At 49.5% G+C, this 12,978-nt stretch overlaps 5 protein-coding genes across 8 annotated transcripts; 1 reads left to right on the top strand and 4 right to left on the bottom strand.

Moving 5' to 3' along the window:
* Positions 1–13: 13 nt before the first annotated feature.
* On the bottom strand, positions 14–2,549 carry LOC9641835 (ATP-citrate synthase alpha chain protein 3). Of its 2 annotated transcripts, none has more exons than XM_002971043.2 (13): positions 2,444–2,549; positions 2,111–2,219; positions 1,908–2,021; positions 1,619–1,843; positions 1,462–1,542; positions 1,347–1,398; positions 1,172–1,286; positions 1,040–1,121; positions 886–981; positions 728–829; positions 559–675; positions 371–487; positions 14–291 (listed from the first exon to the last, which is right to left on the bottom strand). In XM_002971043.2, exons 2-13 carry the CDS (start codon positions 2,207–2,209, stop codon positions 220–222), a joined length of 1,272 nt encoding a protein of 423 aa, XP_002971089.1. In that variant the 5' UTR covers positions 2,210–2,219; positions 2,444–2,549; the 3' UTR covers positions 14–219. The 2 variants fall into 2 exon arrangements, with proteins under 2 accessions (XP_002971089.1, XP_024531577.1); XM_024675809.1 differs by having other exon boundaries at positions 2,111–2,222; positions 2,444–2,486.
* Positions 2,496–4,712, bottom strand: LOC9641833 (glucan endo-1,3-beta-glucosidase 7). Its single transcript, XM_002971041.2, has 3 exons — positions 4,386–4,712; positions 2,770–4,281; positions 2,496–2,680 (listed from the first exon to the last, which is right to left on the bottom strand). Exons 1-3 carry the CDS (start codon positions 4,474–4,476, stop codon positions 2,649–2,651), a joined length of 1,635 nt encoding a protein of 544 aa, XP_002971087.2. The 5' UTR covers positions 4,477–4,712; the 3' UTR covers positions 2,496–2,648.
* A 409-nt stretch (positions 4,713–5,121) lies between these two features.
* LOC9642524 (glucan endo-1,3-beta-D-glucosidase) lies at positions 5,122–7,007 on the bottom strand. Its single transcript, XM_024675955.1, has 3 exons — positions 6,883–7,007; positions 5,496–6,830; positions 5,122–5,437 (listed from the first exon to the last, which is right to left on the bottom strand). The coding sequence occupies exons 1-3, from the start codon at positions 6,944–6,946 to the stop codon at positions 5,406–5,408; spliced, it is 1,431 nt and encodes a 476-aa protein (XP_024531723.1). The 5' UTR covers positions 6,947–7,007; the 3' UTR covers positions 5,122–5,405.
* A 106-nt stretch (positions 7,008–7,113) lies between these two features.
* LOC9641832 lies at positions 7,114–7,957 on the top strand. The gene is made up of 2 exons (XM_024675956.1): positions 7,114–7,598; positions 7,660–7,957. The coding sequence occupies exons 1-2, from the start codon at positions 7,282–7,284 to the stop codon at positions 7,931–7,933; spliced, it is 591 nt and encodes a 196-aa protein (XP_024531724.1). The 5' UTR covers positions 7,114–7,281; the 3' UTR covers positions 7,934–7,957.
* Positions 7,958–8,052: 95 nt separating this feature from the next.
* On the bottom strand, positions 8,053–11,967 carry LOC9641831 (protein TIC 56, chloroplastic). Of its 3 annotated transcripts, none has more exons than XM_002971039.2 (11): positions 11,282–11,967; positions 10,657–10,854; positions 10,314–10,602; positions 10,090–10,252; positions 9,900–10,035; positions 9,151–9,831; positions 8,990–9,080; positions 8,842–8,918; positions 8,669–8,770; positions 8,179–8,575; positions 8,053–8,119 (listed from the first exon to the last, which is right to left on the bottom strand). In XM_002971039.2, the coding sequence occupies exons 1-6, from the start codon at positions 11,937–11,939 to the stop codon at positions 9,827–9,829; spliced, it is 1,449 nt and encodes a 482-aa protein (XP_002971085.2). In that variant the 5' UTR covers positions 11,940–11,967; the 3' UTR covers positions 8,053–8,119; positions 8,179–8,575; positions 8,669–8,770; positions 8,842–8,918; positions 8,990–9,080; positions 9,151–9,826. The 3 variants fall into 3 exon arrangements, with proteins under 3 accessions (XP_002971085.2, XP_024531722.1, XP_024531721.1); XM_024675954.1 differs by having other exon boundaries at positions 8,669–8,767; XM_024675953.1 differs by having other exon boundaries at positions 8,990–9,075.
* Positions 11,968–12,978: the final 1,011 nt, after the last annotated feature.

The following is a 12,978-nucleotide window of genomic DNA, read 5'->3' as shown; positions in this document are numbered from 1 at the left end:
TGGAGGCAAAAAAGGTTAAAAGGGGTTTAACTTTATTTCAAACAGTGAAAGGTGAAAGAGCAAATGGTATGTAAGTAGAATCCACCGTATAATACGTCCACGTCTCTCGAATTGGTTGAGAAATTTGCATCGATTTGACGCTTCCTTTTCCCGTTTTCTTCTTTTATTGTAAATCTCCAGGCTCGAGCGAGAATCCTTCTTCCAGTGGATCAATCCAAATCACGCAGCAACTCGGATGTAATCGATCGCGTTTCTACAAATGCCAGTCATGCTTGCCTCGGGTCCAAAAACCTGCGAGACAATCCTCGTGAAAGTCAGTAAACAACGCTTTGTCAAGGATCAAAAGGAGGATTTTTTCCTCTAGACGTACTTCGATCGGGATGCCAATATCCCTGCCAAGTGTTCTCATCCTTTCCAGGCCTTTCTGGTAGTTTGGGCCCCCTCGCCTCACGAATATGTGCACCTTTGCCACTTTCAGCTGGGATTCCTGCGGGGATGAAGAGCGAGAATAAGAACACCAAAAGTAGTAAAGCGAGGATCTCTTCGTGAAAAGTTTACCTTCTCGCGGAGCGCGCGGATGATACCATTAAACGTTGCAGCGACATCGGTGAAGTTGGCTATGCCGCCACCGATGAGCAAAGCTCTGCGACGTCCGTCTGGGTTCGCAGTGACGCACTGCAATGGAACAACGTTGACTGGGAATCACTATGAAAGTGAAAGTTCTTACGTCAATTAAAGCACGAGCATAGTGTAGAGTCTCCTCCTCGCTTGGCGCTCCACTGTACTCGGCGTAGTTTCCCAGCTCGTGAGCATAACCGAGGTCACCAACCTTCGATTAACGACAATAGCTTTAGACAAAAAAAGGAAAAAAGAAGGAAACATTACTGTGTCGGCATAGATCACACTCGCGCCACCGCCAGCGACCATTGTCCAAATGCGACCTTTCGGATTTAGTATTGTCAGCTTTAAAGACGCACCAGTCTGAACAAAACAAATTCGAGTCATCAGAAGACTGAGGAAAGAGAGGAAGAAGTCTGACCTTTTCATCCATCTTGTGGATTGACTCCTCAGCAGGTGTCATCACTCTGCCAAATGGAACTGGAAATTCCACATTGCCCCACCTGCATGACATCACAAGTGTCAGCATATAGCAAAAGATGTGGCAGTATACTTCTGGAAGTTTTTGAAGAGAGCTGTGTCATCCAACTCTCCACGCATGTCCAGAGGATACGGTTCGCCATTCACCAAAGTGAAGGGATTCATCTCGATCAGAGAGAAGTCCAAGTCTGAAAAAGAAAAATTCGCCTTGTAAATAAGAATGCAGGCTGTTTCGTAAGGCAGTGCACCTTCAAAGACGCTAAAAACTCCCCTTATGAACGTCTCAATCTTGCCACGAATCTGCATCAAGCACCTGTTTCCTCAGAAATATAATTGCAAGACTTTAAACTTGGAAACTTTGACCTCTAATGGAAGCGTGGCAATGAGCGGTGCACAAGTTTCCGCAGTCAAAGGCTGTTCTGTAGGCACGAAAACCGTCTTGACCTGGGAAAGAAGAAGAAAACATCAATTAGGCAACTAGCAACAAACACACCGCAATTGAAAGTATTAAACAAGCTACCTTTTCCCAGTTTTCCTCGATCTCGATGCCTCCACACTCAGAAAAACTAATCTCCACACCAAGACGATGTGACACCAGCGAAAGGTAGAACTCACTGTCGTGTGGAATAAACGGTTCCACAATGAAAGTTGTGATGGGCGCTTTGGTTCCGTCCATCTCAACCTCCCTGCCCAGCCTTTCCTTGACAAAAGCCTCGACTCCGGCCAAGTCCAAGTTTAAAGCCACCTAAACCACAAACTCTTGTGTCAACTTCTCTATATGACCAAGAAGGATAAATTGACAAACTCACCAGTCCACTCTTTCCACGCTTGCCAAACAGCATGTCTGGTTTCACGACGAGCCTGGTCGAATTGAGCCATGGTTCCTTGTCAGCCAAGGCGTCAAAATCGGTCTCTTGAGTCACCTATCAAGAGCAAAGAAAAAATAAAAAAGAACAATAGAGAACGAAGCAATTTGAAAAACACGACACTACAGATAAGAAATAAATTCTACCTGCGCGGAATGGAGCGCCAAATCGATGCTCGCCAGTCGCTTGAGGTGCTGCTTGAGCAAGCGCTTGGAGTCGTACTCACGGATCTTCTTCCTGGCCATAGCGCTAGTGCTGCTGATGCATCAACAAATCGACCAATCAATCCATCAGCATTCCAGACCGAAATTTCGCGAGATTTTCACGACACAAGCGCAGGAATGCAGCATCGGCACGAAGATCTAGCAATTCCAGAAGAGATTTTGGAAGAGATTTCGGCAATGGAGCGACGGATCGAGATCAGCTCAGCGAATCGACACGCAAAGGAGATGAGCGTGCAAGACGACCGCGATTCTTACCTGGGAGAATGGGCGCCTTCTTCTCACCTAACCCGCCCTAACAACAAAAATAAGCAAACCTACACTTTGATTTTAAATAGCTAGGCTAGAGAAGAATGAAACAAATTGTCTCGCTCCAGAGAGTCGAGCGCTGTCAATCATCTAATTCGCTAGCTAGCTAGATCGAGGCAAATCTCTCAAAATGTGGATCCATCGATCGGCTCGATCACTGCGATGGATAGACGCATGTCCCATAACCTGGAAAAAGAAAAAAAAAAAACCAAGGAAAAAACACATCAAACTCCATCGATCGATCGATCGATCGAGCGAGAAACCCCAAAACTTACTTGGATCCGACACCGTGAGGAGCGCATTGTTGTTAAAGTAGCAGTTCCAGAAGTTCCGCCCGTGCTTGTGGAAGTAGCTGTTGAACGCAAACGACGAGTGCGACTCGAGCGTGTCCGGCTGGAAGCAAGCGCCGCTCCCTTGAATCGAGCCGCAATCCGCGCCGCCCTCGCCGCACGCGAAATTCAGCGCCGCCTCCAGCGATCCCACGGGCGACCCGGGCTTGGATATACACCAGATTCGCGGCCCGGTACCACCACCGCCACCACCGCCGCCACCGCCGCTAGGAGGCTGGTAGCTCGGTGGCGGCTGGTAGGCCGGCGTTGGGGGAGGCTGGTAGACCGGCGTTGGGGGAGGCTGGTAAGCCGGCGTTGCGGGCGGTACCTGGTACAGTGGCGGGCTGTGGTAGTAGGGCGCTGGCGGGGGCTCGTCTGGCGAGGGGTAGGGATGAGCTGGCGGCTGAGGTGGCGGCGGCGGGAACACGTTGGCGTAGCGCTGTCCCCCCTTGAACAGCCCGATATCATACACCACCGACATGTCGGGCTTGAAGAGGCCGAAGTTGCGCTCGGTGGTCGGGCCGGGCTTCTGGTTCTCGTTGAAGAGCGCAAAGATGTACGTGTCCATGAGCTTGCCGTGTCGCATGGGCGTGCCCATGGACGTGACGTGGGCGATGAGGTTGCGGTTGTAGACCATGGCATTGTTGACGCTCACGCCAAACTCGGTCGGGTCGCCCGCCGACGGCCACCCGGTCTCCGACACCACGATCCCGATGTCCTGGAACCCTAATTTCGCCATGGCCGAGTACACCGCGTCCACCTGGGCGTCCATGAGGTTGTAGTAGCGCAGCTTGGTCTTTGGATCCACCACGCCGGCGTTTGGGAGGAAGAGCGCGTAGGCGAGCGTGATGTTTAGCGGCGAGCTCTTGTACGCAAAGTAGGGGTACGTGTTGACCATGAACGGCGACCCGGTTTGACTGAGGAACTGGAGCATGGGCTTGATGACGTGAGAGACCAGGTCCGTACGGAATGCGCCCGAGGAGGGCGGATAGCTGGAGGAGAGTACGGACAGGGAATGCGGGGTGGAGACCTTTACCTGGTTGTCGATCCGGAGCGTGACCAGCGCCGAGTGGATGTTCTGCATCACGGGCACGATCCAGCCGTTGATCTGGTCGTCGTTCCCCAGAATCTCGTTGCCGACCAGGATGGTCCGGATCTGCGTGGCCGGGAGGTAGCACGCGACGTTCTCGTTGACCCATTTCTGGGCGGCGTGGGTGTCGAGTAGCGAGTGAATCTGCTCGTTCTTCACCATCACCGTGAACTCGATGCCGGTGTTGGCGAAGGCCTCGATGATGGCGGCATTGGTGTCGTAGATCTTCACCTTGGTGATGGTGGTGGACTGGACGAGCTCGCGGACCCTCTGCGGCGTCGGGAGGTTGTTCCCGAGCTGGCCGTAGTTGATGCCGATGTTGCTGTAGGTGCAGCAGGGATTCGCGGAGGGAGCGCTGGGAGGAAACGCTGCAAGAGAAGCGATCGATCATGAAGCTCAAGCTCAAGCTGTGAATCCAAGAAATGCCATTCTATTGCAATGCAGCAGGAGAGATTCCAAGAGTGGGACTTACTCGAAGAGATCGTAGAGAAGGACGTGAGTAGCAGCAGTGTGGCGAGGAGAAGAGCCGGCGGCCTCCTCTTTTCGCGAGCCCCTGGCGCCATAGCCCGAGCTCGATTGGAAGAAGAGCTCTCTATTCTATCCTAGACGAGAGAAAAGAAGGAGAGCTCTGCCCTCTTCTCTTCTTCCTTTCGAACAGAGAGAAGAAGGGCTAGGATCACACTGTCCGAAAGAAGAGCTCCCCTTCTCTCTCTTTCTTATGTACGCTCCTCTGCCATTAAATGCAGGTGTATGTGGAAGCGTACGCTTTTACGATACACATACGGTCGGTCGTATGCTTGGGTAAAAGAGAATCTTACCCCAAAACACAAAGGCTAAGCGCGCGGCGACAAGGAGATTTCTCCACACTGCTGGTACGAAGGGTAGAATCTAGCCCCCCCGGTGTACGGAAGCGCGGGGAAATCCATCATTTGGAATCAAAGTAACTTTTGAGTATCGTGTGTTGGTAAAATTTTGTTTCACAAGAAAGCGAAGATCCCTCTTTCTCTTTCCTTTTGGTCTTTTGATAGATTTGGAAAAGCTTGAAGAGTCGGATTTGCGTTTGGATTGGCCAGGAAAGCTGCGCGTACGGCATTAAACAATGGAGTACGGAAGGGGCGGTAACAAATCGGGCAATTACACGATACTCATGAAATTACATGACAAGCGCGCACCCATTGCCACGCCCCTTCCCTCATCTAGTCGTTTGATAAGAACAAAAGGATAGTAATATTTTTTACTGTCATAGTATAGAGGGCCCTATAGAACAGTGCCACAATGTGGGACCTTACACAACGGCTCTTAGAAAAATGTACTCTTTGTGGATAGTAAAAACCATGACAAAGACCCTCGGTAAAAATCGACGCGAGCATGTCATATCATCCTTCTCCTGACACACGCTGGCAGCTGACATGCGAGACAGGGGCAAAAGTAGTCACAGGTTCGAACCTCCTCTCACAAACCGACAAACGTACGAGAGCTCAACCCTATATCATCACGTAGCCTGGTACTTGCAGGCTCCATAACCTGCGAGATTCCACCCGAATCAAAAGATCCACTTGAAGAACATCGATGAGAAACTTACTTGGGTCTGTGATGGACAGCATTCCAACTCCAGCGAAGTAGCAATTCCAAAAGTTCCTGCCGTGCTTCTGGTAGTACGCATTGAACGCGTACGAGGCGTGCGAGTTGAGCGTCTCCGGCGTGTAGCATCCGCCCCCTCTTTGGATCGCCTGGCAATCCGCGGACCCTTCTCCACACGCGAAATTCAATCCCTTGAGAAGCACCGAATCGTCGGCATTGGGCTTTGCAATGCACCAAATGTGCCTGTTCGTCGACCGAGGAGGTGGAGGAGGAGAGCTCGGACTGGAGCTCGGACTCGGAGAGCTCGGACTGGAGCTCGGGCCCGGAGAGCTCGGACTCTTTAACAGCCCAATATCGTACACCGCTGTACCGTCCGAGGTGAAGAGCCCATAGTACTGCTCGGACACCGACCCCGGCTTCTCGTTCTCGTTGAAGAGCGCGAAGATAAACACGTCCACGCTGGCGTTTGGGCGGGCCGGGGTGCCCACGCCGGACGCCACGTAGTCCACAAGGTTGCTGACGTAAGCCCGGGCGTTTGTGAGGTTCGCCGCCGGCTCGTCACTGGCACCCCGGGACGGCCACCCGGTCTCGGAGATGGTCACCGCCACGTCATGGACGCCCAGCGCCTGCATTGCCGCGTACGTGGCGTCCAGCTGGGCGTCCAGAAGGTTGGTGTAGCGCAGCTTCGTCCGGGGGTCCACTATGACATTGCCGGGGCGCAAGAGGGCGTAATTCAGTGACACATGGGCGGGATCGTTATGATATGCGAAGTAGGGGTAGGCGTTGATCATGAGCGGCGAGCCGGTCTTGGAAAGGAATTGGAGGAGGGGGATTATGACTTGGAGGAAACTCGGGCGGAAAGTCCCCGAGGATGGGGGGTATGACATGGCGAGGACGGCGAAGGAGTGGGGAGTGCTGATTTTGATGCGATCGTGGAGGCCGAGCGACGCGAGCGCAGCGTAGACATTGTTGATGCACGGCATGAGAAAGGAGGAGAAGGATCCATTGGCGATGGTGAGAGCTTCGTTGCCCGCGGCGATGGCGATGATGTTCGTGTGGGGGAGGAAGGCGACGATGTGCTGCTTCACCCAGATGGCCGCGGCGGTGGGATTGCTGCCCAGCGATTCCAGCTGCTCGTTGGGGATGCCCACCACGATCGAGACGCCGGAGCCCGCGAAGGCGTGGAGGACGCTGGCGTCGGCGTCGTAGAGCTTGATCCTGGTGATGGAGGTGGAGGAATTGACGAGATGGGCGACCTGATCCGGCGATGGGAGATTGTTTCCAAGCGTCCCATAGTTCACTCCCACCACTGACGTTGCGTCTACCGATCGCCCAACTGAGAGAACACCATCCATCGACCGATCGAAAGATAAAAAAGGAAGCTCTACCTTGGATGACGAACAAGACGATTGCGATGATGATCACTCCTCTCGACATAGGCGCTCGTGGCATTTTCTCGCGAGAGAGAATAAGTAGAATATACCACGGTCATTGTCCATTGCTGCGTGTATTTACCTCGCGGCCACTGCAACGCTGTCAGCTACATTGTAAGAATCCCAATGTAGCCCTCTTAACGGTCGGAAATTACTAATATTTTAGGGCAAGCCTAAGGGTGAAAAGGCCGGGTATATTCTCGCACCATTATGAAACTAACCACGGTTTGGAGAGTTTCGTAAGGAGCTGGCAGTTACTGTGGCCACGAATGTGGTGCTGCCACGTGTGGCATTTCACAGTGCTGTGAAATTTGGGGTTTGGTTGTGGAAATTAGGGCTCTTGGATGGACTGGAATGGCTCGTGCTGGACACTCGGTTAGAAGAAATCAAAGCAAGAAGGGGAGGTTACCAGCGGTTATTTGTTTTGATTTTGCAGAGAATGCGAGCAATCCACAGCCGGCACCGTCACCTCAACTCGTGGAGCTCGAGAAAGCTTTGGCTGCGGCCATAGACAAGGTAAAAAGGAAAACGATATCAAAGAAAAACCCCCAAAGAAGCTCTGGTTCGATCCAAAAGCTTTTGCTCTTCTTCTTTCCTTGGTTTTCTATCCTAGCTTTGTTGGTCAGACGGAAACTCTCTTTCGCGTGTTTAGATCGAGCAAGGCGAGCAAGGTGAGGCGCTTCTTCCAATTGTTTCCACTACATCCTGGATTTTGATGGATAGACTTTCCAGGAGCAGCAAGCGAGGTCAAGCGATTCGGAGGCACACACGAGATGCTCCGGAGTATCAATCGAGACGAGGAGTCGAAGGAACAGCAGTCGAAACTCGCGACGGCAAAGCCTCCAGGTTTGAGAAGATCGAGAGAAAAACTCCATACACTTTACTTTCTCCAATCCAGGACGATGAGCACCAATCCAGTGGATCCGGAGAGGGTCTGTTGCTCGCTGTGAATAAGTTCCTGTCCGCAAAAGAAGCCCACCACCATCACCACCACCACCATCACTGAACACTCAGAGGAGAACGAAGCTCTCTCGACTGTAAAAATTAGGAGCAAAGAAACACAACGCAACTCACAACAAATACGCGAGGCGGTACTTACTCGAGTTCTTTGCTGGGAGGAAAAACTTATAAAACTTATCACTGTTTCATTTCCTTGCAAAGCTTTGAAAGAGTAGAATCACTGTCCCCTTCCCTGATAAAAACAATGGAAAGGGATTAGTGAGCACTGTCAAAACTATCTCAACAGCTTACCAAGCGATTGGTTCCTCGTTCCCTGTAGTTGCTTTGCCTCGAAGAAGGAATAGAGTTACGGGAAAACGAAACTATGTTATGTACGTAGCGAATGCAACAATGGCAACGAGAGTGAAGTGTCTCTCCAAGAAGGAAAGAAGCCATAGCATGAAACTACAGGAAAGGGAAAAATTTACCATTGCGTTTCCCTCTTTGCTGTACTGTGACTTCAGAGGTTTTGTTGGAGTCCTTGCTTGGGAGGGACGATTGCACGAAACACTCCTTCTTTCCGCTCAAGCTCCCGCATTCTCTTGGGCGATGGCGGTGGCGAAAGCTCTGGAGGAGAAGACGCATGCGACGATGCTGCTCCCTCTCGGCGTGTTTTTATCGGGGGAGGCGCTTTGTCGAAAGCATAGCCCTGGGAGCAAAAGGACGAAGGCAAAAACGTATCAAACTTGCAAAGAATAATATGAAAGTTCCCCGCAACGCAGAGGAATACAAGTATACAAACCTCTACAGGGCGTTTCCCGGGAGACGGCGATGTTGTGTCAACGTCTCCACTTTGAGAGTTTGCTTTGTCCACGGCGCATTTGCTAGCCTCATCAGATGACTGCTGCGTTAAAGAAGAAACAACGTCAGCGTGTCGCTGTGGGCGAGCTATTTAATTCAAAGCGAAAGTTTTACCGGAAAATCCTTTGGATGTGCCGAGCTCTCCCCTTCGCCATCACTCGGGCTATCGGGCTCAGTCGAAGTGTGATCGCCTGGAAAAACAACGACACGCACCAACCAAAAAATCGAAATTTTTCCTCTCGAAAAAGCGCAATTTTTCTACCTCCTTCAAGGTCCTTGGATGGCTTTGCTTCTTTTTTCGTCCCCTCCATGCTCAATTGTCGCTAAAACCAGAGGCTTTAGAGGAAACTAGCCTGCAAGAAAGCCCAAAAGAAAGGGGAAAATTGTTTTCTAGAAGAAGAAAAAAAAAACCAGAGAAGCTACCTCAGCTCGATGGCAGCAGCATTGTGAACTAGCCAACTCCGGCCATTGAGTGTTGGATCTTTCCGGCAAACGAGCTCCCTCGGGAATGCGGCTATCCTGCGAATTCAGTACCTTCAAAGCCCTAGAGCAATCCACTCAAAACCACTCCCTCTCTCACTCACACACACAGCAAAGCCCAAGCGCTATGGCCTGCCCAAGAAGACGATCACTGGCCAGACCAAGCACCAAAATCCCGACGAAGGCGCCATGACACCATAACCCAACTCACACAAGCTTGACGAGACCCTCTCTCTCTCTCTCTCTCTCTCTCTCTAAAGGACCCTCCTTTCCAAGTGCCCACCGCTATAGCAAATAGCAAACCAACGGTCCCGATGCGGTGGCACCGGACGTGGCGGGCCACAGGCCGTTGATTCTTGCAAGATCGTGGGAGGTCACTCTTTTCTCTCGTGGATTTCAAGGGAGAATGCCTGCCTCAAGAACAGACAGATTGATACGAGGATTATAAAAAAGATATCCACTTATCTGGAATGCAGCCAGCCAGTAACGATCGCATCCAGAATTTAAAGGGCTGCCAGATCTTGCACAAGCCGTTTTTCGTCGAAGAGCTCCCGCCATTAAAACACCAGACGGAGATATGGATTGTTCTTCCCCCTTCGCAGCACTGTGTATGGATCAATCAGTCTGTCCAAGAAAGGCGTTATGTGAGTTCCCGAGAAGGCAAAAGGTGGAAAGTTTTTAATCCAGATTACCTTGAGCATCGCCCTCGTTCTTCTTCGGCTCCACAATGAGCTTTTCGCCAGGTTTCCTTGGAAACCTCACATTTGGCGCCTTGTCAATGGAGCTAAAGAAGTACTCCACATCATCGATCGTCCGGAGATACTCATTCTGGAGTACAAAGAAGAACCGATGAGAGAATCAACAGCCGAAGAAAAATCTCACCTTGACTGCCTTGAACCACTCCTTTTCAAAATCTGGTCGCGAGTTAAAAGTTCCTAGAGGTTCTCGGTACCAATCAGCCTGGTAAGTCAAGGCGTCCATAACTTTCTCAATATTGATGAAATCCTTTGGCCGCAGAGCGGGACACAGCTTCATAAGTTTCTTCCTGTGGCAAGACAACAGAAAACGTTTCAACTGTACTTGGCGCGAATCAAATAAAAGCTCACCTCATGTGGTAGGAAATGAATTTGTCCGGCATTGTTTCCGAAAACCTGTTTAAGTGGTCTGAGAGCTGAGAGCCACCGGCCCAGAGGAAGACAGTGTGTGTAGGCTCACGCTCTCCAGGCCAAACACCTCCATTTAGCCTCAGCACTGCCCTCTGCCGCTCACGGTCCTCGAGAGCCTCGTTCTGGAGCTGCTGGAGAGTCTTCGGCTCGTGTCCTTTCCTCGGAGTAGTCAGTGGAATGCCTCTAGACAGCTTGTAAACCAGGGCCAATCCTAGAGTAACCATCTTGACTGCATCCAATAAAAGATGAATGTAAAGCTACGAAAAAGGAGGATATAACTTACTGTCCCAGCGATTGATGCATCGTTCGAGACCATAAACCATCCCAATTGGAGCCCATTCGTCCATATCCTCTCCCCAGATAAATGTGTTCTTGTCGATCAGGCCACCAGCCCATGCAGTTTGCATGTTGACAAGCTCCATCGGACCTCTTGTCCTGCCAAGGCGATCCTTATAGTACCATCCTCCCGACCTCATTGTGACTGGAAAACCAAAAAGAAAATGTTAGAGTAAAAAGAGCGGACATCATTCATGGTAAAAACTCGCAACACAATAAGCAAAACGCTGAGATGCTCGAACAAAGAAACTTAGAGATCACTTACACACGACTCTCATACAAATAACACGAAGTATCTCATTGTGACTGGAAAAAAAATGTAAGAATAGAAGGAAGAAAAGCGCATGATAAAAACTCCAGAAAGCAAAACGCTGAGACGATCTAACAAAGAAACTGAGAGATCACTTGCACGACTCCCAGAAAAATACTCACACACGACTCCCAGACATACATCACGAATCCAGTAACTAAAGATCCTTTCAACGTTTGCAAGGTCAAAGAACTCAAAACAAGAGCAAGCAAGAGGAAAAAGAAAAACTAGCAAGCGCAGAGAAAGAAGAGCGAGAACTTACAGTCCGCGTAGCGCTTGTGGAGCCACTTGAATCCAAAGGCCTGTTGCGCATCGATGGGACGATCGGGAGGATAAGGCCGCTGGCGATACCCCCACAACCCAAACAAGTGCTCCTTGAGAAAATCCATGATCCTTCCGGCAGCCTCATTCTCCCCGCTGAGCGCCTTCCTCACCAGCGGGATCCCCCTCGGCCCAGGAACTGGCGGCAAAGATCTCCACATCTTGGTATCCTCCTTTCTCGCCGGAGTCGAGTTCCTCTCCATCTCCAGCTCTGTCCATTCCTTCTCCAGCTGCAAGCACCGCTGCTCAAACTTATACTCGAAGCTATTCTCCCAAATCTCCTTCATCTTGAGCGCCTCCTCGCGCTCCTCGGGATTCATCTTCTTGAGGGCGTGGGCGAAGGGATCCTTGACGCGCGCCATCTCCTCTTCCACCTCAGGAGATTTGGTGTAATCCGGCCTGTTCCTCACCTCCCAGCGGTAGCGCTCCATCCGGCGCTTCATGTCGTCGGGATGGATCGGGTGCCGCGCCTTCCATTCCTCGATCGTCTCGTTGGCGAGCTCGCGCAGCGTCGCCGGCGGCTTCTTCTTCCTCCTGCTCTGCGGCGGAGAGGCGTCGGATCCAGCGCCACGCCGGAAGAAGGGGATGGGAATGCCCATCCCTGCCGCAAAACCCTAAAATGTGGGGTTTATAAACCTTATTTGTTTTGATTTTGCGGGATCAATCATTCTAGCTTGGTGATCATCGAGTACCAATTACACTTTCAACTGATTTCTACAAGAGTGTGTACTCCACAAGCTCGTGAATGATCTCATATGAGGTGGTTAGGGCATGACATGGATTAGACCACAATTACAACGCATGCTAAAGGATAAGATTGGGAAGCAGTGTTTTGGGGATTCTGTGTTTAATAGCATTTCTAGAGTATAAGAGTGTTTTGTTGTTTACTTACTAGCATTTTGAGTGTGGCTTGGATTGGTGAGCTAGAGACTAGGTGACAGATATTTCACACCATATGGCTCGAGTGACAAGTTTGTTCTGTGCACATTCTAGGGCAGTGCAAGATATTTAAACTTCTATTACTGTACATCAAGAAGATAAAGAGTGATTCATAATTTATTAACATCAGATATAATATAATATGTATGAAAGAAGTAAGAACACAAAAACATGAGGATTTATATTTTAATAAATTTTATATATATATATATATATATATATATATGAACAACCCAATATTGCATACAAATGACTATAAATCAGAAAAAGTAGAACATTTAAAAACAAAAACAATGGCAATGTCATTTGTATCACTAGAAAAAATAAAAAGCAATTACAGATAATAAATTTACATAGAAAACCTGGAATAAATATACAAATGTTTATAAAAATTATATACAAAAAATAGATAATAAGAAACCAAAAACAGGAGATTTCAATATTGACTATCAGAAAGAAGAAGCAAAACCACTTCAAACAATAATGGAGAAAGAAGGATAAAATACATAAACATTAGAAGAAACTAATAGATCATATATGGATGAAAGATATAATATATACAAAAGCATGGATAGCACCAGCATACTGGACAGATCATAACAAACTATATATCATAATAAAAAATATTTTTAAAAAAATTAGATAAAAGACAATCTTTGTTGTACTATATATATATAGTACAAAAAAGGAACTCGGCAC

This window comes from Selaginella moellendorffii, unplaced genomic scaffold (assembly GCF_000143415.4).
Source record: "Selaginella moellendorffii unplaced genomic scaffold, v1.0 SELMOscaffold_16, whole genome shotgun sequence".
In the NCBI taxonomy this organism is placed as follows: Eukaryota; Viridiplantae; Streptophyta; class Lycopodiopsida; order Selaginellales; family Selaginellaceae; genus Selaginella; species Selaginella moellendorffii.
The sequence above is the reverse complement of the archived record's forward strand: the minus strand, read 5'-3'. Positions and strand labels throughout refer to the sequence as shown.

Excerpts from the sequence above, each read along its gene's own strand:
- LOC9641831 (XM_002971039.2), bottom strand. The coding sequence starts at position 11,939 with ATGGGCATTCCCATCCCCTTCTTCCGGCGTGGCGCTGGATCCGACGCC. Across the intron at positions 10,855-11,281 it reads CCACAAGCGCTACGCGGACT|TCACAATGAGGTCGGGAGGA; the intron begins GTAAGTTCTCGC and ends TTGGTTTTCCAG. Across the intron at positions 10,603-10,656 it reads ATGCATCAATCGCTGGGACA|TCAAGATGGTTACTCTAGGA; the intron begins GTAAGTTATATC and ends TATTGGATGCAG.
- LOC9642524 (XM_024675955.1), bottom strand. The coding sequence starts at position 6,946 with ATGCCACGAGCGCCTATGTCGAGAGGAGTGATCATCATCGCAATCGTC. Across the intron at positions 6,831-6,882 it reads CGTCTTGTTCGTCATCCAAG|TTGGGCGATCGGTAGACGCA; the intron begins GTAGAGCTTCCT and ends GTGTTCTCTCAG. Across the intron at positions 5,438-5,495 it reads GCTGTCCATCACAGACCCAA|GTTATGGAGCCTGCAAGTAC; the intron begins GTAAGTTTCTCA and ends GGAATCTCGCAG.
- LOC9641832 (XM_024675956.1), top strand. The coding sequence starts at position 7,282 with ATGGCTCGTGCTGGACACTCGGTTAGAAGAAATCAAAGCAAGAAGGGG. Across the intron at positions 7,599-7,659 it reads GATCGAGCAAGGCGAGCAAG|GAGCAGCAAGCGAGGTCAAG; the intron begins GTGAGGCGCTTC and ends TAGACTTTCCAG.
- LOC9641833 (XM_002971041.2), bottom strand. The coding sequence starts at position 4,476 with ATGGCGCCAGGGGCTCGCGAAAAGAGGAGGCCGCCGGCTCTTCTCCTC. Across the intron at positions 4,282-4,385 it reads CTTCTCTACGATCTCTTCGA|CGTTTCCTCCCAGCGCTCCC; the intron begins GTAAGTCCCACT and ends CTTCTCTTGCAG. Across the intron at positions 2,681-2,769 it reads CCTCACGGTGTCGGATCCAA|GTTATGGGACATGCGTCTAT; the intron begins GTAAGTTTTGGG and ends TTCTTTTTCCAG.
- LOC9641835 (XM_002971043.2), bottom strand. The coding sequence starts at position 2,209 with ATGGCCAGGAAGAAGATCCGTGAGTACGACTCCAAGCGCTTGCTCAAG. Across the intron at positions 1,844-1,907 it reads AGCGTGGAAAGAGTGGACTG|GTGGCTTTAAACTTGGACTT; the intron begins GTGAGTTTGTCA and ends TTTGTGGTTTAG. Across the intron at positions 676-727 it reads ATGCTCGTGCTTTAATTGAC|TGCGTCACTGCGAACCCAGA; the intron begins GTAAGAACTTTC and ends GTTCCATTGCAG.